At 44.7% G+C, this 25,743-nt stretch overlaps 1 protein-coding gene across 2 annotated transcripts in view; it reads right to left on the reverse strand.

Moving 5' to 3' along the window:
• The window catches only part of LOC120924720 (cytosolic phospholipase A2 gamma-like), a 179,343-nt gene that overhangs the window by 70,294 nt on the left and 83,306 nt on the right, over window positions 1-25,743 (reverse strand). For both annotated transcript variants that reach the window (XM_040335736.1, XM_040335737.1), the window contains exons 4-6: window positions 14,589-14,734; window positions 4,162-4,363; window positions 2,992-3,100 (exon numbers count right to left, since the gene is read on the reverse strand). In XM_040335736.1, coding sequence (XP_040191670.1) covers window positions 2,992-3,100; window positions 4,162-4,363; window positions 14,589-14,734 — 457 coding nt within the window. The remainder of the gene's footprint in view (window positions 1-2,991; window positions 3,101-4,161; window positions 4,364-14,588; window positions 14,735-25,743) is intronic.

Genomic DNA, 25,743 nt, shown 5'->3' on the forward strand with positions numbered 1-25,743 from the left:
TCAAAACAACGATACGACGCGGGAAATTTGAAAGTACGCCGGCGTATCAGTAGTTACGCCGGCGTACTCGCTCTGTGGATCTGCCCATAATCTAGTGCAATAACAAATGGTGAGTAGATATATACAGTATCCTGGTGAATTTCTTTGCACATATTTAAAAAAAATCACTCACTTGTTTTATTTTATTGGTTGCATTGTCACTTTATTAACCACTTGACGACTGCCTGCCGTGAAAGGGGAATAGGGCGCCACGTGACGTAGGAGCCAATGCGCGTGGCCGGTGGCCGCGAAAGGGCCTCCTGTGAAGGACAGAACAGGGATCTGTTAATGTAAACAGACAGATCTCCATTCTGTCAGGGGAATAGAGACAGATCGTCTGTTCCTAGTAATAAGGAACAGCGATCGGTCCCCTCCCACAGTTAGAAACACACACGAGGGAACACATTGAATCCCTTTATCGCCCCCCTAGTGTTAACCCCTTCCCTGCCAGTTAAATTTTCACAGTAATCAGTGCCTATTTTTAGCTCTGATGGCTTTATAAATTGTCACGGAATGTCCCAAAAATGTGTAATAAATGTCCAATGTGTCCTCCATAATGTCGCAGTCCCCGATAAAAATCGCAGATAGCCGACATTACTAGTATGCCATAAATCTATCCCCTATTTTGTAGATGCTATAACTTTTGCGCAAAGCAATCAATACACACTACTTATTGTGTTTTATTTTTTTACCAAAAATATGTAGAACTTGAATGTTTCATAAAAAAATTTTTTCCCATATTTAACTACTTGCCGACCAGCCGCCGTCATCCCGCTCGCCCCCGACTCCTGTGCATGTGCCCGGCGGGCGCGATCGCCGCCGGGCACCCGCGGTTGCTCGTTACAGAGCGAGGACCGGGAGCTGTGTGTGTAAACACACAGCTCCCGGTCCTGTCAGCGGGGGAAATGCTGATCTTCTGTTCATACAATGTATGAACAGAGGATCAGTGTTTCCCCTAGTGAGGCCACTCCCCCACAGTAAGAACACACCCAGGCATACTTAACCCCTTCCCCGCCCCCTAGTGTTAACCCCTTCACTGCCAGTGGCATTTTTATAGTAATCCAATGCATTTTTATAGCACTGATCGCTATAAAAATGCCAATGGTCCCAAAAATGTGTCCGAAGTGTCCGCCATAATGTCGCAGTACCGAAAAAAAATCGCAGATCGCCGCCATTACTAGTAAAAAAAATATATTAATAAAAATGACATAAAAATACCCCCTATTTTGTAAACGCTATAACTTTTGCGCAAACCAATCAATAAACGCTTATTGCGATTTTTTTTTAACGAAAAATACGTAGAAGAATACGGATCGGCCTAAACTGAGGAAAAAAAATGTTTTTTATATATTTTTGGGGGATATTTATTACAGCAAAAAGTAAAAAATATTCATTTTTTTTCAAAATTGTCGCTCTATTTTTGTTTATAGCGCAAAAACTAAAAACCGCAGAGGTGATCAAATACCACCAAAAGAAAGCTCTATTTGTGGGGAAAAAAAGGACGCCAATTTTGTTTGGGAGCCACGTCGCACGACCGCGCAATTGTCATTTAAAGCGACGCAGTCCCGAATCGCAAAAAGTGCTCTGGTCTTTGACCAGCAATATGGTCCGGGGGTTAAGTGGTTAACTTTTTTTCAGTGTGGTCTTTATTATATTGACATTGGTTTTCACATATATTGTGATCAATGTGTGCAGCTGCTGATCCAAACCAACGAGATCCCACATCCGTGGCGGGATATATTACACATTTATCAAGCCCAAGTTTTAGTTTTCATTATTACTCGTCATATTCATCAAAATGGTGAGGAGATATTTACCACTTCTTTACCGGGCCTATTTTGGCACTTTTCTCCTTTATGTAAAAATCACAATTTTTTTGCTAGAAAATTTATCAGAACCCCCAAACATTATATATTTTTTTTTAGCAGACACCCTAGGGAATAAAATGGCGGTCATTGCAACTTTTTTTCTAGCACGGTATTTGCGCAATAATTTTTCAAACGCCTTTTTTTGGGAAAAAAACAGTTTCATGAATTAAAAAATAACAAAAATTGCGCACACTCATGGAATGGCGCCAAACTTCGGTACTTAAAAATCTCCATAGGCGACGCTTTAATTTTTTTTACAGGTTACTATTTTTGAGTTACAGAGGAGGTCTAGTGCGAGAATTGTTGCACACGCTCTAACGCACGCGATGATACCTCACATGTGGGGTTTGAACGGTGTTTACATATGTGGGCGGGACTTGCATGCGCGTTCGCTTCTGCACGCGAGCTACCGGGGACAGGGGGGGTTTTAAAAAAAAAATATATATATAATTTTTTTTTATTTTGTTACTTAATTTTTTTATTTTTACACTTTTTTTGACATTTTTTTTTTTTGATCACTTTTATTCCTATTACAAGGAATGTAAACATCCCTTGTAATAGGAATCAGTGTGACAGGTCCTCTTTATGGAGAGAGGTGGGGTCAATAAGACCTCCCCCTCCCCCCACATCTCTCCTCCAGGCTTACAAACATGAAATCGGTGAAAAAAAATTCACCGATTACATGCCGACAGCCGCGATAACGGCTTTGTTTACTTCCGGGTACCGGGCATGACCGGCCCTTCGACGGTCATAGAGATGACTGTGACCGTCTGGTCACCAGTCATCTCTATGGTTCACCAACGAGCGCCGGCCGATTCGCTCTCCGGGCCCCCGATGGCACGGGAGAGCCCGGAGAAGCACCGGATGGCGGCGGGAGGGGGGGGGGACGTCCCTTCCCACTGCCTATAAGAACGATCGAGCGGCGGAACCTTTGATCGTTCTTCTGGTGCACAGAATCGCCAGCTGAAGACAGAGATATCTGAATGATGCCTGCAGCTGCCCCCATCATTAAGATATCACCGCACAAAGTGGAGGACGTCCTACGGATCTGAAGTGGTTAAGAATGCTGTTCTAGTAAAATCACCTGGTTTGTTTTCATGTATTTGATATTTTCTCACAGCAGAGTAGATGGGATAGGGGTCTTCACCGGTCTCACACGTCTCCTTGTGACTGGACAACTTTTCTTCATTAATCTGGAGATAAAAGAGATAGTTCAGTGTTATCGGTGGTGTACCCCAAGGTTCAGTGTTATCAGTGGTGTACCCCAAGGTTCACTGTTATGAGTGGTGTACCCCCAAGGATCAGTGTTATCGGTGGTGTACCCCAAGGTTCAGTGTTATCAGTGGTGTACCTCCAAGGTTCAGTGTTATCAGTGGTGTACCCCCAAGGTTCAGTGTTATCAGTGGTGTACCCCAAGGTTCAGTGTCATCAGTGGTGTTCCCCAAGGTTCAGTGTTATCGGTGGTGTTCCCCAAGGTTCAGTGTTATTAGTGGTGTTCCCCAAGGTTCAGTGTTATCAGTGGTGTACCCCAAGGTTCAGTGTTATCAGTGGTGTACCCCAAGGTTCAGTGTTATCAGTGGTGTACCCCAAGGTTCAGTGTTATCAGTGGTGTACCCCAAGGTTCAGTGTTATCAGTGGTGTACCCCAAGGTTCAGTGTTATCGGTGGTGTACCCCATAGATCCATGTTATTAGTGGTGTACCCCAAGGTTCAGTGTTATTATTGGGGTACCCCAAGGATCCGTGTTATCAGTGGCAGGGCTGTAAAATAATGTCGGCTACACAAGACAGTATGAATTTACATTTTTGTTAAATTGACAGATTTGTCTCCCGTTGATTTTAATGGGGCTCAGGTTCAGCATATTAATTTGAAGTTCACCAAACAACAGCCAATCCCAACCCAGGGCAGTTCAGCTCATCTCTAGTCCTTACACATGACTCAGATTGCTGGTACTGCAAACATCCGATCCACAAAAAGAAGCCAGGTGTAAATTCATTTACACTTGTCGGATCTTAGGGAGATCTATGCGTAACCTGATTCTATGAATCAGGCGCATAGATCCGACCGTCGGATCTCAGAGATACGCCGTTGTATCTCTATCTGAATCTGCCCCAAAGAGTCTGATTCTGATGGACAGAGAAAAACAAAGACTGCGCCATCTCTCTCCATTAATCAAGACGCTAAAGGCAAGTCACCCCGGAGCTAAAGGTTCTCCTTGGGTTCCAAACCTCGGAGAGGACCCGGGTGGGACTTACTATATTCAAGGCATGGAAGACAAATGTATAGGCCCAGAAATCTGTCATTGAGTACGATTCTCCAAGAAATTTCTCTTTCATCTTCTCCCATGGACATTTCCGTTCAGTCTCCGATTTCATCCGCTCACGTAACTTCATCTCCAGGTCCTGAATGACTGCAAAGTCTGACCAGTTTTTTTTCGAATACAGAGAGGATATACACCTGCAACGTCAAAGTAGTAAGTTGGATGTTGGATGTGATGGGTAAGTTATCAATTTAACATTCTTTGTCTGGATGAGAATTGTTCTTCATTTGTTGTTGAATCACTTGACGTCCCGAGGCCATGCTGAAACGTTCTGGACTTCAAGTGATTGAAGAAATCTCATGGCTGCAGCTGCAGACGTCCGCTGTCAGGCCTCGTACACACGACCAGTTTCCTCGGCAGAATTCAGCTTCCGACCGAGTTTCTGGCTGAATTCTGCCGAGGAAACTGGTCGTGTGTACACTTTCAGCCGAGGAAGCCGACGAGGAGCTCGACGAGGAAATAGAGAACATGTTCTCTATTTCCTCGTTGTTCTATGGGAGCTCTCGTCCCGCCGAGCTCCTCGGCGGCTTCAGTGCTGAACTGGCCGAGGAACTCGATGTGTTTGGCACGTCGAGTTCCTCGGCCGTGTGTACGAGGCTTCACATTTATTTATTTTTAGCCACTGTTCATCTGTTTAGTAAAAGTGATCCAGGTGGCTCTACATCCTCCCAATCACTTTTAAGCCCTGTACACACGATCGGTCCATCCCATGAGAACGGTCCGAAGCTGACTGATGGTCTGATGCGCCTACACACCATCAGTTAACCACTTAACCACTTAAGCCCCGGACCATATTGCTGCCTAAAGACCCAAGGTGTTTTTACAGTTCGGGACTGCGTCGCTTTAACAGACAATTGCGCGGTCGTGCGACGTGGCTCCCAAACAAAATTGGCGTCCTTTTTTCCCCACAAATAGAGCTTTCTTTTGGTGGTATTTGATCACCTCTGCGGTTTTGATTTTTTGCGCTATAAACAAAAATAGAGCGACAATTTTGAAAAAAATTCAATATTTTTTACTTTTTGCTGTAATAAATATCCCCCAAAAACATATATAATTTTTTTTTTCCTCAGTTTAGGCCGATACGTATTCTTCTACCTATTTTTGGTAAAAAAAAAACGCAATAATCGTTTATCGGTTGGTTTGCGCAAAATTGATAGCGTTTACAAAATAGGGGATAGTTTTTTTGCATTTTTTTTTTTTTTACTACTAATGTCGGCGATCAGCGATTTTTTTCATGACTGCGACATTATGGCAGACACTTCGGACAATTTTGACACATTTTTGGGACCATTGTCATTTTCACAGCAAAAAATGCATTAAAATTGCATTCTTTATTGTAAAAAAAAACAGTTGCAGTTTGGGAGTTAAACACAGGGGACGCTGTAACATTTAGGGATCACTGTGTGTGTGTTTACTAGTGTAGGGGGGTGTGGCTGTAGGAATGACATCATCGATCGGATCTCCCCTATAAAGGGATCACTCGATTGATGCGCCGCCACAGTGAAGCACGGGAAAGCCGTGTTTACATACGGCTCTCCCCGTTCTTCAGCTCCGGGGACTGATCGCGACGGAGCGGCTAAAAACAAATAGCCGCGCTGTCGTCCCGGATCGCTCCCCGAGGGGACCCGACCTCCGCATGTACCGGGGGGGGGGTCCCGATCGGACCCCCCACCCACGTCTAGCAGAGGACGTACAGGTACGTACATGTGCCTGTCCGTGCCATTCAGCTGACGTATATGTACATGAGGAGGTCGGGAAGTGGTTAAGGACAGAAGGTGTTTTTCAGATTCGGTGTTTACGAGACTAAAACAGTTTTTTTTGCTAGAAAATTACTTAAAACCCCCAAACATTATATATATTTTTTTTCTAACACCCTAGAGAATAAAATGACGGTCATCGCAATACATTTTGTAACACCGTATTTGCGCAGCGGTCTTACAAGCGCACTTTTTTTGGAAAAAATGCACTTTTTTGAATTAAAAAATAAGACAACAATAAATCTGGCCCAATTTTTTTATATATTGTGAAAGATAATGTTACGCCGAGTAAAATGATACCCAACATGTCACGCTTTAAAATTGCGCCCGCTCGTGGCATGGCGTCAAACTTTTACCCTTAAAAATCTCGATAGGCGACGTTTAAAAAATTCTAGAGGTTGCATTTTTTGAGCTACAGAGTAGCTCTAGGGCTAGAATTATTGCTCTCGCTCTAATGATCGCGGCGATACCTCACTTGTGTGGTTTGAATACCGTTTTCATATGCGGGGCTACTCGCGTGTGCGTTCGCTTCTGCGCGCGAGCTCGTCGGGACGGGGCGCTTTAAAAAAAATTTTTGTTGTTTTCTTATTTATTTTTATTGATTTTATTATTTTTTACACTGAAATAAAAAAAAAAATGTATCACTTTTATTCCTATTATAAGGAATGTAAACATCCCTTGTAATAGAAAAAAAGCATGACAGGTCCTCTTAAATATGAGATCTGGGGTCAAAAAGACGTCACATCTCATATTTAGACTTAAAAGCAAAAAAAAAAAAGGAAAATTTGTCATTTAAAAAAATGACAACAAAAAAATTGTCTCTTTTAAGAGGCTGGGCGGGACTGAAGTTTTGACGTCACTTCCGCCCAGCAGAGCTATGAGGACGGGTGGGGGCCATCTTGCCCTCACTCAAGTCCTCACACACGAGCTGGCAGCATCCGATCTCCTCCGCCGCTACCGACAGCTCCGGTAAGCGGCGGAGGGCGCGGAAGAGCGGCGGGAGGGGGGGGCCCTCTCCTGCCACCAATAACGGCGATCTCGCGGCGAATCCACCACGGAGACCGCCGTTATCGTTTACACGGCCGCCCACTGTAAAGATGGATACCTCAGTTGTGGCAGCAGCTGCTGCCGTTACAGGGATATCCATCTTTAAAAAGAGGACGTATATATACAGTGGGCGGGCGTTAAGTGGTTAAAAAACCGATCGTGTCAGAACGCGGTGACGTAAAACACAACGACGTGCTGAAAAAAACGAAGTTCAATGCTTCCGAGCATGCGTCGACTTGATTCTGAGCACACGCGGGTTTTTAACCGATGCTTTTGCGTACTAACCATCGGTTTTGACCTATCGGTTAGGCGTCCATCGGTTCAATTTTAAAGCTAGTTCTAAAAAAAATTTTGACCGAAGGTTAACTGACTGATGGGGCCCACACACGATCGGTTTGGACCGATGAAAAGGTCCTTCAGTCCGTTTTCATCGGGTTTTGACCGACCGTGTGTACGCGGCCTCACAGTGGTCAGAAGGGCAGCCCTCCTTCACCGCCGCCCCATGGTGGATTGCTGGTTCTCCCATTCCTCCAAGACCACTGAAAAATGTATCATCCATTAACCACTAGCTGACGGCGGTACGACTTTGTACGGCCTCAGCGCGGCTCCCAATCTCTAACAGGCCGTCTTTTTACGGCCGCCCCTTTGCTCGTTCCCCGCGCGCGCTCCCGAGCGCGCAGCGGGGAACTGCTGTGCTGGCCGTGTCCCTTGGACACAGCCAGTCACAGATCGCCGTGAACGGCCAATCGGAGCGGCCGTTTGCTAGGCGATCTGTGCGGCCAATGAGAGATGATCTCATATGTTTACATATGAGATCATTTCTCATTCCCGGCTCTCGCAGACAGCGGTGCTGTCAGGGGAGAGAGGAGACGGATCTGTGTCCCTTGTACATAGAGACACAGATCGGTCACCTCCCCCAGTCACCCCCCTCCCCCCACAGTTAGAACACTAATTAGGATACACATTTAACCCCTTCCTCACCCCCTAGTGTTAACCCCTTCCCTGCCAGTCACATTTATACAGTAATTAGTGCATATTTATAGCACTGATCGCAGTATAAATGTGAATGGCGCCAAAAATGTGTCAAAAGTGTCCGATGTGTCCGCCATAATGTCGCAGTCGCAGTAAAAATCACAGATCGCTGCCATTACTAGTAAAAAAAAAAAAATAATAAAAAAAAAAAAATAATAAAAAAAAAAAATTCTGTCCCTTATTTTGTAGGCGCTATAACGTTTGCGCAAACCAGTCGCTTATTGCGATTTTTTTTTTTTTTTTTTACTAAAAATATGTAGAATACGTATCGGCCTAGACTGATGCCGCATACACACCATCACTTTATGTGATGAAAAAAAACGACATTTTCTGTGAAGTAAAAAACGACGTTTTTGAAACTTCAATTTTCAAAGACGAAGTTGCCTACACACCATCGTTTTCTCACAATGTTCTAGCAAAGCGCGGTTACGTTCTCACCACTTTTTCCATTGAAGCTCCCTTTATAAGTAGCTTCTGGGCATGCGCGGATGAAAAAACGTTGTTTTAAACGACGTTTTTTGCTACACACGGTCAATTTCTGTGAAGTAAAAGTTGACGTTTTGAAAAACGACACATAAATTGAAGCATGCTTCAATTTTTTTTGGTCATTTTTTAGAAGACATAAAACGACGTTTTCCCCCACACACGGTCAATTAAAGTGACATTTTTAAAAACGTCATTTTTTTTCATCACATAAAACGACCGTGTGTACGCGGCATGAGGATAAAAAAAAAAACGTAAAAAAAAAATTGAGCTATTTATTATAGCAACAAGTAAAACATTTTTTTTTTTTTTTTTCAAAATTGTCGCTCTATTTTTGTTTATAGCGCAAAAAAATAAAAACCGCAGAGGTGATCAAATACCACCAAAAGAAAGCTCTATTTGTGGGGAAAAAAGGACGTTAATTTTGTTTGGGAGCCACGTCGCACGACCGCGCAATTGTCAGTTAAAGGGACGCAGTGCCGAATCGCAAAAAGTCCTCTGGTCAGGAAGGGGGTTTAAGTGGCCAGTAAGGAAGTGGTTAAGGAGGAGGTGGAGATGGAGGAACTTCCATTACCTGATCTCCCCTGCGAGTAATGAAGCTGGAAGTGGTGATGATTTCATGTCACTGTACTGTAGTAGGAAAATCAGGTAATATAGCCTGGTCTGTACTTGTTCAGCTACAGTGAAGGCAGGAGGAACAATGGGGGTGAAACAGACCCCTGATGTCTCCATAAAGAGGACTTGTCACTTGCCTATGCTAACACATAGAGGACTTGTTAGCCCCTTGTGAGTTAAATGATAAAAAAAAATGTATAAGAAAATTAAATGGTTAAAAAATAAAATAAATATCTTTAACCGGTTCCCGACCGGCTCACACAGATATAATCATGGGCCATATTCTTAAACAAGTTACGCCGGCGTATCAGCAGATAAGACTACGTAAGTCCGATCCTATGTTTAAGTGTATTCTCAAACTGAGATACACTTAAACATGCCTAAAATACGACGGCTTGCGCCGTTGCATCTTAGGCTGCAATATTTACGCTGACCGCTAGGTGGCGGTCAGCGTAGAATATGCAAATGACTTGTCACGCCGATTCTCTAACGTACGCTTGCCCGCCGTAGTGTTTTAACGTCGTTTCCGTAAGCGATACGCGGCGTAAAGATAAAGATGCCCCCTAGGTGGCGTACTCAATGTTAAGTATGGCCGTCGATCCCGCGTCGAAATTTCAAAATTTAACGTCGTTTGCGTAAGTCGTCCGTGAATGGCGCTGGACGCCATTTACGTTACAGTCAAAACAAATGACGTCCGTGAGACGTCATTTAGCGCAATGCACGTCGGGTAATTTACCCCGACGGAGCATGCGCATTACGATCGGCGCGGGAGCGCGCCTAATTTAAATGATCCACGCCCCCTGCCAGGATCATTTGAATTAGGATGGCTTGCGCGGGTGGACTTTACGCGACGCCGCCGCAAGTTTACAGGTAAGTGGTTTGGGAATCCGGCACTTGCCACTTAAACTTGCGGCGGAGTAACGTAAAGTACATACGTTCCGCCGCCTTAGATGTATAAGAATATGGCCCACTGTGTCAGAATGGCTCTCCTGGGTGAAATCCCGTACTGGTACGTCCTTCTGCTTTTTGGCCACCAGAGGTGGGGGACCTGATGCGCGTGGCTGGCGGGTACAATCGCTGCCGGCCACGCACGATCGTGTGCACAAGTGCCAGCAAGGGGATTTGTGTGTGTAAACAGGGGAGAGGAGACAGATCGCTTGTTCATACTAAGTAGGAAAAATGATATGACTCCTCTCCTAGTCAATCTCATCCCCACACAGTTAGAACACACTGAGGGAACACAGTTAACCTGTTAATCCAGGGGTTGACAAATTTGCTTGGAATCTAGGAGCCAGCTAAAAAAGTTAGGAGCCAGAAAACGCACCCTGTCCCGACGAGCTTGCGCGCAGAAGCAAACACATACGTGAGCAGCGCCCGCATATGTAAACGGTGTTCAGACCACACATGTGAGGTATCGCCGCGATTGGTAGAGCGAGAGCAATAATTCTAGCACTAGACCTCCTCTGTAACTCAAAACATGCAACCTGTAGATTTTTTTAAACGTCGCCTATGAAGATTTGTCGGCATTCCACGAGCGGACGCAATTTTGAAGCGTGACATGTTGGGTATGAATTTACTCGGCGTAACATTATCTTTCATAATATTAAAAAAAAATGGGGATAACTTTACTGTTGTCTTATTTTTTAATTAAAAAAAGTGTAATTTTTTCCCAAAAAAGTGCGCTTGTAAGACCGCTGCGCAAATACGGCATGACAAAAAGTATTGCAATGATCGCCATTTTATTCTCCAGGGTGTTAGGATAAAAAATATATATAATGTTTGGGGGTTCTAATTAGAGGGAAGAAGATGGCAGTGAAAATAGTGAAAAATTACATTAGAATTGCTGTTTAACTTGTAATACCATCGGCCACCACCAGATGGCGCCAGCTTACACATCTGGTGGTAATAACTTGTAATACCAACGGCTCACCACCAGATGGCACCAGCTCCCAAAAAAAAAATATATATATATTTTTTTTTGCCCCCCTTCCAAGCCAAGTCGCCAGGACCCTATTTCTAGTCGCCATGGCGACCTGGCGCCCGGGATTTGTTGAGCCCTGCCTTAATCACCCCCTAGTGTTAACCCCTTCCCTGCCAGTGACATTTACACAATAATCAGTACATATTTATAGCTCTGATCGCTCTATAATATGTCCGATCTGTCCACCAGAAATGTCGCAGTACCGTTAAAAATTGCAGATCACCATAAATCTTTCCTATAGTTTGTAGACGCTATAACTTTTGCGCAAACCAATCAATATACTACGCTTATTGTGATTGTTTTTTTTACCAAAAATATGTAGAAGAATATATATTGGCATAAACTGATGAGGAAATTAATATATTTATTTTTGTTTGGATATTTATTATAGCAAAAAAATTTTAATATTTTTTTTTTAAATACTTAAATAGTTTTTTTTTGTTTATAGTGCAAAAAAAACAGAGGTGATCAAATACCACCAAAAGAAAGCTTTATTTGTGGGAAAAAAAGGACGTCAATTTTGTTTGGGTGCCACGTCGCACGACCGCGCAATTGTCAGTTAAAGCGGCGCAGTGCCGAATTGTAAAAAGTGCTCTGGTCAGGAAGGGGGTAAAAAAAAAAATATATATTAAAGTACCCCCTAAATCCCCCCCGCCCCCTTCTGCACATATATGTAAACAAAAACTGTGCCACACATGAGAGGAATTCCTAATTCTAGGAATAGTGGCCCAGATTCACAGCGGAGATACGCCGGAGTATCTCTCAGAGTATCTATGCGGCTGATTCATAGAATCAGTTACGCATAGATATCCCTAAGATCCGACAGGTGTAATTGTTTTACACTGTCGGATCTTAGGATGCAGTACCGCGGCCGCTGCTGGGGGGAGTTTGCGTCGTAAACCAGCGTCCGGTATGCAAATTAGGAGTTACGGCGATCCGCGACGGTTTTTCGCGTTCGCTATGTCGCCGCTAGTCTAGTTTCCCGTCGCAAAGTTAGTCGTCGTTTTGGGTGCCTTAACTTTACACAGCAATCGTATGTGCTGTATAAAGTATGGCCGTCGTTGCCGCGTCGAAATTTAAAAATTCACGTCGTTTGCGTAAGCCGTCCGGGAATACGGAATTACGCCTACGCGCGTCGCCGTTCGAAAAAATAACGTCACTACGCGCAAAGCACGGCAGGTAATTCAAAAGGGAGCATGCGCAGTAGGTCCGGCGCGGAAGCGCGCCTAATTTAAATGGCACACGCCCCTGTGAATTACGCGGGCTTACGCCAGAGGCCGCCGGCGTAGGTTTTCATTGCAAGTGCTCTGTGAAGCAGGCACTAGCGATTATAACTTGCGTCGGTGTAATGTATCTACGATACGTTACGCCGCCGCACTTCTACCTGAATCTGGCCCAGTATTAATAGCTACCGTATTTATCGGCGTATAACACGCAACCTAACTTTAAGAGGGAAGTTTCAGGAAAAAAAAAAACTTTCCAAAGCCACCTGCATATAACACGCAGGCACAGTTTGCGCTCTATTTTCAGGGTAAAAAAGTGAGTGTTATACGCCAATAAATACAATAACTCTAATCTGAAGACCCTTAAAGGCTTTTAAAGCTTTAACTTAAAAATAAATAAATTCTGGGTACCTTTGTTTTTCTGCCATTTCGCAGTTGTGTGCAATTTTACGTTTTGACATGTTTGATAACTGTTTACTTGATGCAACCCCATTATTGCGTTTACGTGCAAAATAAGTATTTTAGGCCCAGATTCTCAAAAGAGATACGCCGTTGTATCTCTGAGTCTGGCCGGTCGTATCTATGCGCCTGATTCTTAGAATCAGTTACGCATAGATTTCCCTAAGATCCGACTGGCGCAAGTCTCTTACGCCGTCGGATCGTAACTGCATATTTACGCTGGCCGCTAGGGGCCGCTAGGGGTGTGTAAATCAGCTAGATACGCAAATTCACGAACGTACGCCCGGCCAATGCAGTACAGTTACGCCGTTTACGTTAGGCTTTTCCTGGTGTAAAGTTACCCCTGCTATATGGTGGCGTAAGTGCGGCGTACCAATGTTAAGTATGGCCGTCGTTCCCGCGTTGTCGTTTGCGTAACTCGTCCGTGAATGGGGCTGGATGTAATTTACGTTCACGTCAAAACCAATACGTCCTTGCGGCGTATTAGGAGCAACGCACACTGGGAGATTTCCACGGACGGCGCATTCGCCGTTCGCGAAAAACGTCAATCACGTCGGGTCACAGAACATTTACATAAAACACGCCCCCCCTGTTCCAAATTTGAATTAGGCGGGCTTACGCCGGCCTATTTACGCTACGCCGCCGCAACTTACGGAGCAAGTGCTTTGAGAATACAGCACTTGCCCGTCTAAGTTGCGGAGGCGTACGGTAAATAGGTTACGTTACGCCCGCACAAAGTTACGCCAAACTACGAGAATCTGGCCCTTAGTGTAAATATGCATTTGATAAACAGCTGCGCAAATATCGCTTGACATAAAAAAAATTGTGACAGCCATTATTTTATTTTCCAAGGGATCTTGAAAAAAAAAATATACAGTATATATGGTTTGAAAGTTAACTTTTTAGCAAAAAATAATATGATTTTACACATCAAAAAAAAAATGTCCTGGGGGCAATGTGGCTAAACACAATGGGCCAGATTCACAAAGAGATACTCCGGTGTATTATCTCCTGATATCTCCTGATCCCCCATCGTATCTCTGACTTACACTGGTCCTATCTATGCGCCTGGTTCATAGAATCACATACGCATAGATAGGGCTAAGATCCGACAGTGTTACACTGTGTTACACTGTCGGATCTTTTTTTCAATTTAAAAATGGCGCCGGGGGCGTTCCCTCTGATTTACGATAAATAATATGTAAATCAGCGAGCTACGCAAATTCACGAACGTACACGGACCCGACGCAGTCTTCTTACGACGTTTCCGTAGCGGCGTACCCGTCGTATACTTACCCCTTCTTTTATCAGGGCAGCCAATGTTAACTATAGCCGGCGTTCCCGCATCAAATTTGAATTTTTTAACGTCGTTTGCGTAAGTCGTTCTCGAATACGGACTGACGTCGTTTACGTAAGCGTAGAAACCACTGACGTCCTAGCGACGTCAGTGGGAGCAAGGCACGCCGGGAAATTTCGCGGACGGCACCTGCGCATTTAAATATGCGCGGGAACGCGCCTGATTTAAATAGTACACTCCCCTAGCCGCGGAATTTGAATTCCGCCGGGGGATTTAGGATCCGCCGTCGCAAGTTTGGAGGTAAGTTGTTTGTGAATTAGCCACTTGCCTCCTAAACTTGCGGGAGCGGATCTTAATTCACGTAGATCGAGCGGATCTATAGATCCGCTGCGCTATGTGAATCTGGCCCAATAGCTGTGTGATTATTCAGGTAACACATTACTGTATAAATTGGTACAATCTACATACCATGTTGATCCAGATATCCCAGCCATGTATGTAGCGGCACCTAAAAGGTTGAGTTCGGCCAGTTTCGAGATTGTTCCCATTAATCCAACCATGGCACGGGCTCCACCCCCCGATCCCAAGACCGCGATTACAGGAGGGTCGCAATTCTTCAGGAAACAACAAAACAAATGATCATCACTGTTATGTTACAGATGGAATATGTATTGGACAGTGCTAAGAAATGTATAAAAACACAGCATCATGTGGGGTACAAGTACGGAATAAACCAATATCTGTGTGGAGACTTCTAAAAAATGCCAGACGGTTGTAAACGTGTTTAAAGCTTTTATAAATGTAGCACACCCTTGTAGGGACCGCTGATGAACTTGGTTCCCCCACCCTGCACAGCAAATGTGTCAGGACAGAACAGTCTGGGCCAGATTCAGGAAGCTATTGCGCCCACGCAACCTGGTTGCGCGGCGCAATAGCTGTTTTGCTCGCGCGTAGCGAATGCCCCTGATTCAGGAACATCGCTACGCGGACTGCAGCCTAGGATGTGACAGACATAAGCCTCCTTATGCCTTCATATCTCAGGCTGCATTCTTGCGTTGGCCGCTAGGGGGTGCGGCCATTGTGATCGGCGTATAGTATGCAAATTGCATACTACCACCGATTCACAAAAGTTGCGCGGGCCCTGCGCACGCAAGGTACGAAGTTTCCGTACGGCGACTTTAGCGCAAGGTTGCTCCTGCTGTAGCAGGGGCAGCCAATGCTAAAGTATAGCCGCCCTTCCCGCTTGTGAAATTTTAATTTCACGTCGTTTACGTAAGTGATTCGTGAATGGCGCTGGACGCCATTCACGTTCACTTAGAAGCAAATGACGTCCTTGCGACGTCATTTGCCGCAATGCACGTCGGGAAAGTTTCCCGACGGAGCATGCGCTGTTCGCTCGGCGCGGGAGCGCGCCTAATTTAAATGATTCCCGCCCCCGGCGGGATCATTTACATTAGGCAGCCTTACGCCCGGCTATTTAGCATATCGCCCGCGCAATTTACGGAGCTACTGCTCCGTGAATCGCGGGCATATCAAAATATTTGCGTGGGCGCAGAGCAAAAATCGTTGCCCTTTGCCCACGCAAATATTGCACGGATCTACCTGAATCTGGGCCACTGTGTGTAAGAGTCCAGGGCTTACTACGCATGCACCAATGGCGCAAGAAAAAGTCCATGCCAACTGAGCATCGCCAAAGATGCCATGCCAACCCACACCTCTGCAGAAGACCTGATAGAAAAAGGCAGGAAAAGTGCCCAGGAGGCACACAGGAAGTGACCTCAGCCTGATAAAAAAAAGGCGGGAAAATGTCCAGGAGGTGCGCAGGAAGTGACCTCAAACATCCCTATAGAAGCCCGGCCCAGACACTGCCAAATTGCTGGATTATCTTCAGTCCCCCCTTGTTCCTGTGCTAGTGTGTGATCTGTCTGAACTCGTGACCTGGAAACCTATTTGACTACTCATGACTGCTGCTTGCCTTTGACCTCAGATTTGTACCTTGACCATTCTACTTCTTTGCCCCTTTTGTACTCAGCTGCCAGATTGGAACCGACCCCGGCTTGGATCTCAACCATTCTTCTTCTGATTAACCCTTCTGTACTTCGTTGCCAGAGCAGACTTGACCTCGGCTCGGATCTTAGACTAAGGCTTGCACGGTGCTCCGCACCCCTGGCACCCGTGCCACTCGGTGTCCACCAAGTCTCTGTCTCCATCTCCAGAGGCTTCAAGGACTCAAGGTGCAAGGGAGGCCTCCCCACTACTTCGGTTTCACCTCAGGTACGTGGCCCTTGTGACACTGTGACTGTTTTTATTATTTATTGAGGGTTAATAACTTGGATAGGGATGGGAAGTTATGGAATGCCCACTTGATTTCTCCAAAACTTCAGCAACAACTTCAGGAACATCTTCCTATATACAGTCTCCTTCACTTGCCTCCTGCACATACTTGCTTACTCCAGTTGTAGAATATTCCCAGTCAGATTTTAGAATAGCCCTTTACAGGCAGGAACTCATAGCCCCTTGTTGTGTAGCAAAGATATACTGAAAACAGCTTGTACTTCTCCTATGTGGCTACTGATCTCAGCACCACCTCTCCAGGCACTGCCAACCCACCTGGCTGCAGCTGCCCCTTTCACTAGCCCTCCAGGCTAACTATCACACCAGTCCTGACAACTGACTCGTCACCAGCCCTACCATCTGACTCTCAGGAGATCTCCCAGGGAAGGATGAAGACTTAAGTACACCGCTGTCTTCAGGGAGACTGACTACATGTAGCAGTCTCCCCCAATGTTAGTCCCCAGCAGTGCTGATCTATACACTCTGTCCTCTCTCTTGCTCCCATGCCTCCAGGAAGGTCTTCCTCCTCTGTCTTATGGCAGGATCCTTCCAGCATCTGAGCCCTGACCCAAGGCAGGACACCCCCCAGACTGGGGGGCACCCCTGAGGGCCACAACAGCCTCCTCAGGACTGTATCTACATCTTCAACCTGACTGCTCCTGCTGGCATGGCTCATGTCTATTTATGAGGTAAGCTCTGCCCCCTGCCAGCCCATTACAGGGGATTGGTTGATGCCTCATAAATATTCAAAGCGGCTCCTTCTAACCTCCACCCACTAATTCTAGAAGATTCTCTAACCTTCTAGACCAGGGGGAGATACCAGAAGGCTACCAGGATGAGTCACTGTTGTGGAAATTTTATGAAGATGTATTTAATGTATTGTCATAGTGTCGCCCAGTGTTAGTACTCCTGCAGCCCACTCTAAAGAGCTGACTGGGGCAGACTGACGCTGGTTGCCTCCCGTCTGGTAGTGAAAAACTTCCTAAGGTTGGGGAGAGGTGTTTGCAGAGCGGGGATATGTCCGCCAGCAAAAGGGCCCCTGTGCAATGCACAGAACGATCGTCTGGGGGATGTGTACACTCTGCAAAGACATTATCGGTTATAGACAGATGTACGTTCGTGTCACCCTTTTTGGGGCTGCCATGGTGTGCCCCTACAGATAATCTCCTATCCACAGGAACGGTAATATAATCCGTGTATGCGTTGTTCTCTGAACAGCACAGAATAAGGATTCACAACAGCGGTAAACACGGGAGCTTTTGAATTGGTATGGCGAGTAGGCATGAGCTTCGAGTTCGAGTCGAACTCATGTTCGACTCGAACATTGCCTGTTCGGCGAACAATTTGGGGTGTTCGCGGCAAATTCGAAAAGCCGCGGAACACCCTGTTAAAGTCTATGGGAGAAATCTAAAGTGCTAATTTTAAAGGCTAATATGCAAGTTATTGTCCTAAAAAGTGTTTGGGGACCCGGGTCCTGTCCCAGGGGACATGTATCAATGCGAAAAAAGTTTTAAAAACTGCCGTTTTTTCGGGAGCAGTGAATTTAATAATGCTTAACGTGAAACAATAAAAAGTGAAATATTCCTTTAAATTTCCTACCTGGGGGGGGGGGGTGTTAGCATGTGAAATAGCGCATTTTACCCGCACTTAGAACTGTCTCTGCACAAAGTGTCATTTCTGAGGGAAAAAAAGTCATTTAAAACTGACTTGCGGCTATAATGAATTGCCGGCTCTGGCAATTCAGAGAGAATTCATTCATAAAAAAATAAAAATAAAGCGTGGGGTTCCCCCAAATTCAATTACCAGGCCCTTCAGGTCTGGTGTGGATATTAAGGGGAACCCCGCCGTCAATTTAAAAAAAAATTACGTGGAGTTCCCCCAAAAATCCACACCAGACCCCCTTATCCGAGCACGTAATCTGGCCGGCTGCAGAAAAGAGGGGGGGACAGAATGTGCCCCCCCTCCTGAACCGTACCAGGCCACATGCCCTCAACATGTTGAAGGGGACAAGGGCCTCATCCCCACAACCCTTGCCCGGTGGTTGTGTGGGTCTGCGGGGGTCTGCGGGCAGGGGGCTTATCAGAATCTGGAAGACCCCTTTAACAAAGGGGACCCCTAGATCCTGGCCCCCCCTATGTGAATTGGTATTGGGGTTCCAAGTACCCCTACCATTTCACAAAGGAAGTGTAAATAGTTGTAAAAAAAACACACACACACACCGTGGAAAAAAGTCCTTTATTAAAAAAAAATCCAGCGGTGGTAATCCACTCTCGGTCCCGGCTCCCTGCTCCAACGTTGTCGGTATCCAGCGACGGGTGATCTCCTCTCCGGTCCAGCGATGAGAAGATCGTTCGGGATCCAGAGCGCAGCATCGCCGGCCGCCTGTCTCCACCATTTATGCTCAATACGGTTACAGTACCAGCACCGCCCATTGACGGATGACCCCCTATAGGTGTACTCAATTAATGACACCTATCCAACAAGTGACACAACTTGCATTTTCCCTTTACCCTTTTCCCTTAAAATAACATTTTGATATGAGTACCTGACCACTATGGTCATTTCCAGCAAGGTCACATAACTAAATACTTTGAACAGCCCAACTAGTACTACCAAACAAATTCTACACACTTGATATGGCCTTCACCTTAGGTGAGGACATAGATAGAGAGATACAATCTGCTTTCAATAGTGATACCCCGCAGACACTTGACCAAAACGAAGAAATTAAAAACAAATTTAAAGAGCATAAAAAACTCCTAATCAAACACCTGAACAGAAAATGGGACGTATCCTCATTGGAGACATATATTTCACACAAAATAGTCCCTAGGGGTCTGCGGGATAAAACTATACCAGCAGAACACCTACATACGGACAGTTTCCTTCCGAAATGGAAAGATCTTTGTATAAAACATGGACTAGCGGTCATGGAATTAATAGTTGAGGAGGAAAAACAACAGTTGACTAATATTCAACAACAAATCAAAATTAGCGCCCAAGAACTAGATGAACTTAAGGACGAGGAAGAATTTACTAAACAAAACGAACAACTAAAAAAAGATATAGAAAAAATTCAACTAAACTTGAAAATCACTAAACAGAGTAAATTCAAACGCGATATAGCGGATTTCGAAAAGGGAGAGATCTTTGATCTCACCAAACATCGCACACGTGGCAGATCTGTGAATCGCCAAACACGCTCACAATCGCGACAACGACGAGGAAAACCATCGAGTGATACAGATGAGGGAGCTATAAAATCGGTCATTTTTTTAGACCAACAGGGGGAACCCCTAGAGGATCAGTCCGCCCTACCCCAAAAATCAAAACAGCCCCCCAAAAAATCACAACAAACCAGGGGCAATTACGAACGTACACACACGAGGAGCCAGAAGAACTAAATACTAAACGTGCTATACAACCACTGACGATCGCTAACGATCTCAAGGTTGTCAATTTAACTGACTTTGACTTATCCCCAGACCACCTGAAACTCCTACAGAAAGGAATGACTTTCTCGCCAGCAACAAATATGGACGAGTTCATATTCTCGAAAGAGAATATTTCATCTGAAAAACCAGAATTAATACCTCCCGATGACCAACGTGCACTTGATATGCTAAACTCATTACTAGATGAGAACCAGTCATCAGATGATGAACCATCCCAATTGATTAGACGGCCTAATTTGACGATTCGATCCCTACGAATGCCAACATTATCAAAAAACCGATGGCTCCAGATGTTCCTGGACATGGTACAGAGCGACCTGGTGAAAATAGACTGGAGCAAAAAATCTAGTGATAACCTTACCGCCAATGAAAGACGGGCTCTACACGAGTTAGAGTCTAATAAAAATATAGTCATAAAAAATAGTGACAAAGGCGGTAACGTGGTAATTCTAACCCAAAAACAATACGAACGTGAGGCAAAGCGACTACTGAGTGACACTTCAACCTACAAGAAACTGGATAGCAATCCACTGCCTCTAGTCGTCTCCAATTTAAACTATAAATTGTTACTAGCTAGAAACGAAGGTCTGCTCACTAATAAGGAATACAACTATCTATGTGTACTAAATTATAATATACCAACATTCTACATTATACCAAAGATCCACAAGGATCTTAAAGAACCACCAGGTAGACCTATCGTCTCCGCCTGTCAGGGACCCCTGGAGTGCACAGGTAAATACCTTGATGGACTTCTCAAAGAGATGGTCAATAAGCTACCATCATTCGTCCAAGATACACAGCATGTACTAGCAAAGCTCCAGGATCTCAGTGCTGAACTAATACCACCAAACACTCTCCTTGTCAGTATCGATGTGGAATCACTATATACATCGATACCGCACGAATTAGGAACCATGGCGGTACAGACCTTCCTGGACGATAACTTCCCAATGGCAGGCCCTCAAAATGAGTTCATCATTGAGATGCTGGAATTCGCTCTGAACAATAACAACTTTCAATTCATGAGCACGTACTACTGCCAAATAAGAGGTACATCCATGGGCGCAGCGTGGGCACCAGCCTACGCCTGCTTGCACTTGGGACTCTGGGAGGCGGAGGACGTTTACACGTCGCTGATGTACCGCCGCCATGTACTTACATGGTGGCGGTACATCGACGACGTACTTATGCTATGGCAGGGTAACACTGAGCAGCTTCAGCAGTTCATGTGCGAACTGAACGACAATCAACGTAATATACGTTTGACTTACACTTCGCACACACATGAATTGTCGTTCCTCGATTTGAAAATCAGATTGGAGGAAGGACAAATTAACACCAGCACCTACCGCAAGGATACTGCGGCGAACACGCTGCTCCACGCCACAAGCCACCATCCTGCCTCGCTTAAAAACGGCATCCCAATAGGGCAATTCTTGCGCATTAAGCGCAATTGCTCTAAATTAAGCGACTATCGTCGCGAAAGCCAGGATCTCTACAATCGCTTTAGAGAACGTGGATATTCACACAGACAAATAAAAAATGCCCGTAAAAAAGCAGCAAAAAGGGAACGTAAAGAATTACTTACAACTAAGAGTGAATCATCAGATAAAATATCCCAAAACTTTACAGAACCCCTACGAATTATTACTCCCTTTGGAACACAGTGGGAGGAAGTCAAAACAGTCCTCGAAAAACATTGGGGCATACTAACCAATGCCCCACCACTAGCACAAATAGTGACTGACAAACCAAAACTAGTGGCACGTAGAGCACCAAACATCGGTGACAGACTGATTAGATCAGAATATATACGGGCCCCTGATCCCACATGGCTTACAAACTATCCCCGCTCCCACGGCATGTTCCCTTGCACCAAGTGCCATATCTGTCCATACGTCGACCGCACGTCCAGATTCACGGACTCTACGGGACGGAAATCCTTTGAGATCCAGGATCTAATCAATTGCCTTACGGAACGCGTGATCTACATGATCACATGCCCGTGTAAAAAAATCTACATCGGGAAAACGAAACGCCCCCTAAAGGTACGAATTGGCGAGCACTTGAGGGAGATAAATGAGAAAGTAAAAACCCCAGAAAAGCCCCTAGCAAAACACTTTGCTCAATTTCATAACCGAGACTCGCGTGGACTAACAGTAAAAGGAATTTATCATCTAAAACTGTCGAGTCGACGTGGCGATTTTGACAAAATATTGTTACAAAAAGAAAAACTCTGGATTTATCGCTTACAATCGCTCACGCCGGCCGGCTTAAATACAGAGCTAAATCTACAGATTTTCTTGAATCCTTAGCTCATCTACTATATGACATCTTAATACTTAAAATTAAAATTATATGACTAAATCAATGCAAGCGAATAAATTAATTGGTCATTTATTAATTCAGCTGATATAATAATAATTTTTCTTCCTCCACAAACAACATAATAATAGTTCTTTCACCCCTTACCTCCTTCTAAAATATTGTTTATACAAATGCACCACCTTAGTCTATGTTGACTGTCCTTTCTGTAAATCCCCTACTGTATTCCTTGATATCAATACATACTCATACGAAAATTACCTTTGATAACATAGAGATACCTATTTAAGTCTTACAACTAACAATGTTACTATTCATTTTTTACCTCTAATTTTTTACCTCTAATTTTTGTTTTCGTTTTTCTGCTACATTACTAATGTTTCAACATACAATATATATTTTTAAAGTTTTGTCTTGCTGCTTTAACCAAGGCGTAAACTTCCACGGTAGTACAAAATCAAATCAGGGCTTACTTCATTTAAATCACAAGTTCCTCTACACTGGTGTATTACATTGAGTTAATTTCTGACATAACTCCTAGAACGATCGTTATTTTCGATTGACACCAATCAAGACAACAATATATAACATCCACCGACTATCTGTGCAGTACGTCCAGGAAGAAGCTACGCCACTAAGCACGGCGAAACGCGTCGACGTCACAACCCGACGCCCGCTACGTCTACACCGGCGCTCAGCTGACCGAAGGGAGATCGGAGGAACTGCTCCATCGAACTACAGCCTACAGGCTGTTGAGCAGAGGAGGCGCCCAGTGCCAATAAGACTGTTTGTAAGTCAGCACCAAGACTTACACGCTACCCAGCGCTCCTCGAGCAGCCCCCCTTGACTAAAGGGAGGGGATTGCGGAAGAAGGGAGGAAAAAACAGCTGTGCGAATCACGGCAACCAGCCCATCAAGGTCCATAGTGATCATACGGACCAACTGAACACAGCTGATAAACTTGCTACTACACAGCCATAGACGCCGTTACCAATAAGACGAACACACAACAAATACAGGTCGGTAATTTTACCTATATTCGATCGGATGATCAAAGATGCAACTGTATTTAAGTCAAGGTAACAAATGAAAGAATACATAGCAAGCAACACTATCATACTGGAACCCTAATACAGACTATGGTCAGCAGTCCCTCATGGTGCCGAGAGCATGATCCATTGTTGTCATAAAATCATACTATAAACACTATAGAATTACTTGAAATTCATTTTCAAATTGATTCCAACGATAACTTCTAGCAACATCTATGGAAATTCTTTGATTGATTAATCAATATTGACGTTATTCGAATTAACTATACCAACAAAGTATCGCTATTACCTTTTAGCATGGTACTAATACAGTCAGAATTTTCAATAACTACTTAGTATTAAACCTACTAAATTTTGGATCCACATTATCTATGGACTTCCACCGAATTTGTATATACATTTAATGCATATACACACTTCCTTTTGAAAAAAACGTTCTAAAATTATTTTGAGCTCTGACAACATACAACATACTCCACACCTCCCACCTCCCCCCATCCCCCTAGTCACAGGTTCACCCACCAGGTAAAGCATCAATTAGATACTTCAGTATTTTACATGTGGTGAGATTTATCGTTCCCCACATATAACCATCCTGGTTATAGTCCCGACGATCCACGATCGGGGCATCCAAAAATTGCAACCAATTTATGATGCATGTCACTGATGTGTGAACCTTCAGCGCGCGTAGACGGGCGCCGTTATTTGTAGTCCAGTGAGTCTTGTAAGTCTTGTTTTATGTGTACAGGAACTCTCAAATACTAATTAGATTTTTTATCTGATTATTTGTCAAATTGCACCAATCTGTGCTAAATAAATTTCACTTTGATATATTTCTAAATCAAGCTTTTTGGTCAATTTCTGCTACTAAAAGTAACCCTCTTATCTAGATACTGCAGTCTTCACTTAGACTATCCCCCACCCCCCCACTTCTCTATTTCTTTAATTTACTTTTTTCTCCACCAAGGACAGCCTGGCGAATGACGCTGCTGGAGCTATTGACATTTCTTATATTGGTGAGGCGGGGCCACCCGTCATGTGACCCCGCCCCCTCTGACGCAGCCTCTGCTACGTCACTGGGGAAGCCCAGGCTTCCCCCTTGCGTCAGAGGGAGCGGGGTCACGTGACGGGTGGCCCCGCCTCACCTATAAAAGAAATGTCACTAGCTCCAGCCGTGTCATTCGCCGGGCTGTCTCCTATGCTGCGCTCTGAATCCCGGACGATCTTCTCATCGCTGGACTGGAGAGGAGATCACCCGTCGCTGGATACCGACAACGTTGGAGCGGGGATCGAAAGTGGATTACCACCGCTGGATTTTTTTCTTTTTTTTTATTAATAAAGGAATTTTTTCTACGGTGTCTGTGTGTTTTTTTACAATTATTTACACTTCCTTTATGAAATAGTATGGGTACAATGTACCCCATTACCAATTCACATAAGGGGGGCAGGATCTGGGGGTCCCCTTTGTTAAAGGGGTCTTCCAGATTATGATAAGCCCCTCGCCCGCAGACCCCCACAACCACCGGCCAGGGTTGTGGGGATGAGGCCCTTGTCCCCATCAACATGGGGACATCCTCCCCATGTTGAGGGCATGTGGCCTGGTACGGTTCAGGAGAGGGGGGGGAACGCACTCTGTCCCCCCCTCTTTTCTGCGGCCGGCCAGGTTAACGTGCTCGGATAAGGGGTCTGGTGTGGATTTTTGGGGGAACTCCACGCCATTTTTAAAAAAAAATTTGGGGTGGAGTTCCTCTTAATATCCATACCAGACCTGAAGGGCCTGGTAATTGAATTTGGGGGGAACCCCACGCTTTTTATTTTATTTTTTTAATGAATGAATTCCCTATGAATTGCCAGAGCCGACAATTCATTATAGCCGTGAGTCCGGTTTTAATGACTTTTTTTCTTTCAGAAATTACACTTTGTGCAGGGACAGTTCTATGTACGGGAAACATGCGCTTTTCACATGCTGACTTTACACCCCCACAGGTGCGAAATTTAAAGTAATATTTCACTTTTATTGTTTCACTTTTAGCATTATTAAATTCACTGCTCCCAAAAAACTGCAGTTTTTAAATCTTTTTTTTGCATTGATACATGTCCCCTGGGGCAGGACCCGGATCCCCAAACACTTTTTAGGACAATAACTTGCATATTAGCCTTTAAAATTAGCACTTTAGATTTCAAACGTTCGAGTCCCATAGACTTTAACGGGGTTCTAAAGTTCACACAAACTTTTGGTCTGTTCACAGGTTCTGGTGCGAACTGAACAGGGGGGTGTTCGGCTCATCCCTAATGGTCAGGGAGAACGTCCATGTTTGAAAGCCATGCAGCTTCCTTTGTCTAGTTTTCAGGTACAGGGGACAGGAAAACATACATACACGCTGTCCCTGCCCAGACACACCCATAAGACTCCCCTAGCCATTATTCATTGGTTGTTGTATAAACACATCCTGT

Source organism: Rana temporaria, chromosome 1 (assembly GCF_905171775.1).
Source record: "Rana temporaria chromosome 1, aRanTem1.1, whole genome shotgun sequence".
NCBI classification, from domain to species: Eukaryota; Metazoa; Chordata; class Amphibia; order Anura; family Ranidae; genus Rana; species Rana temporaria.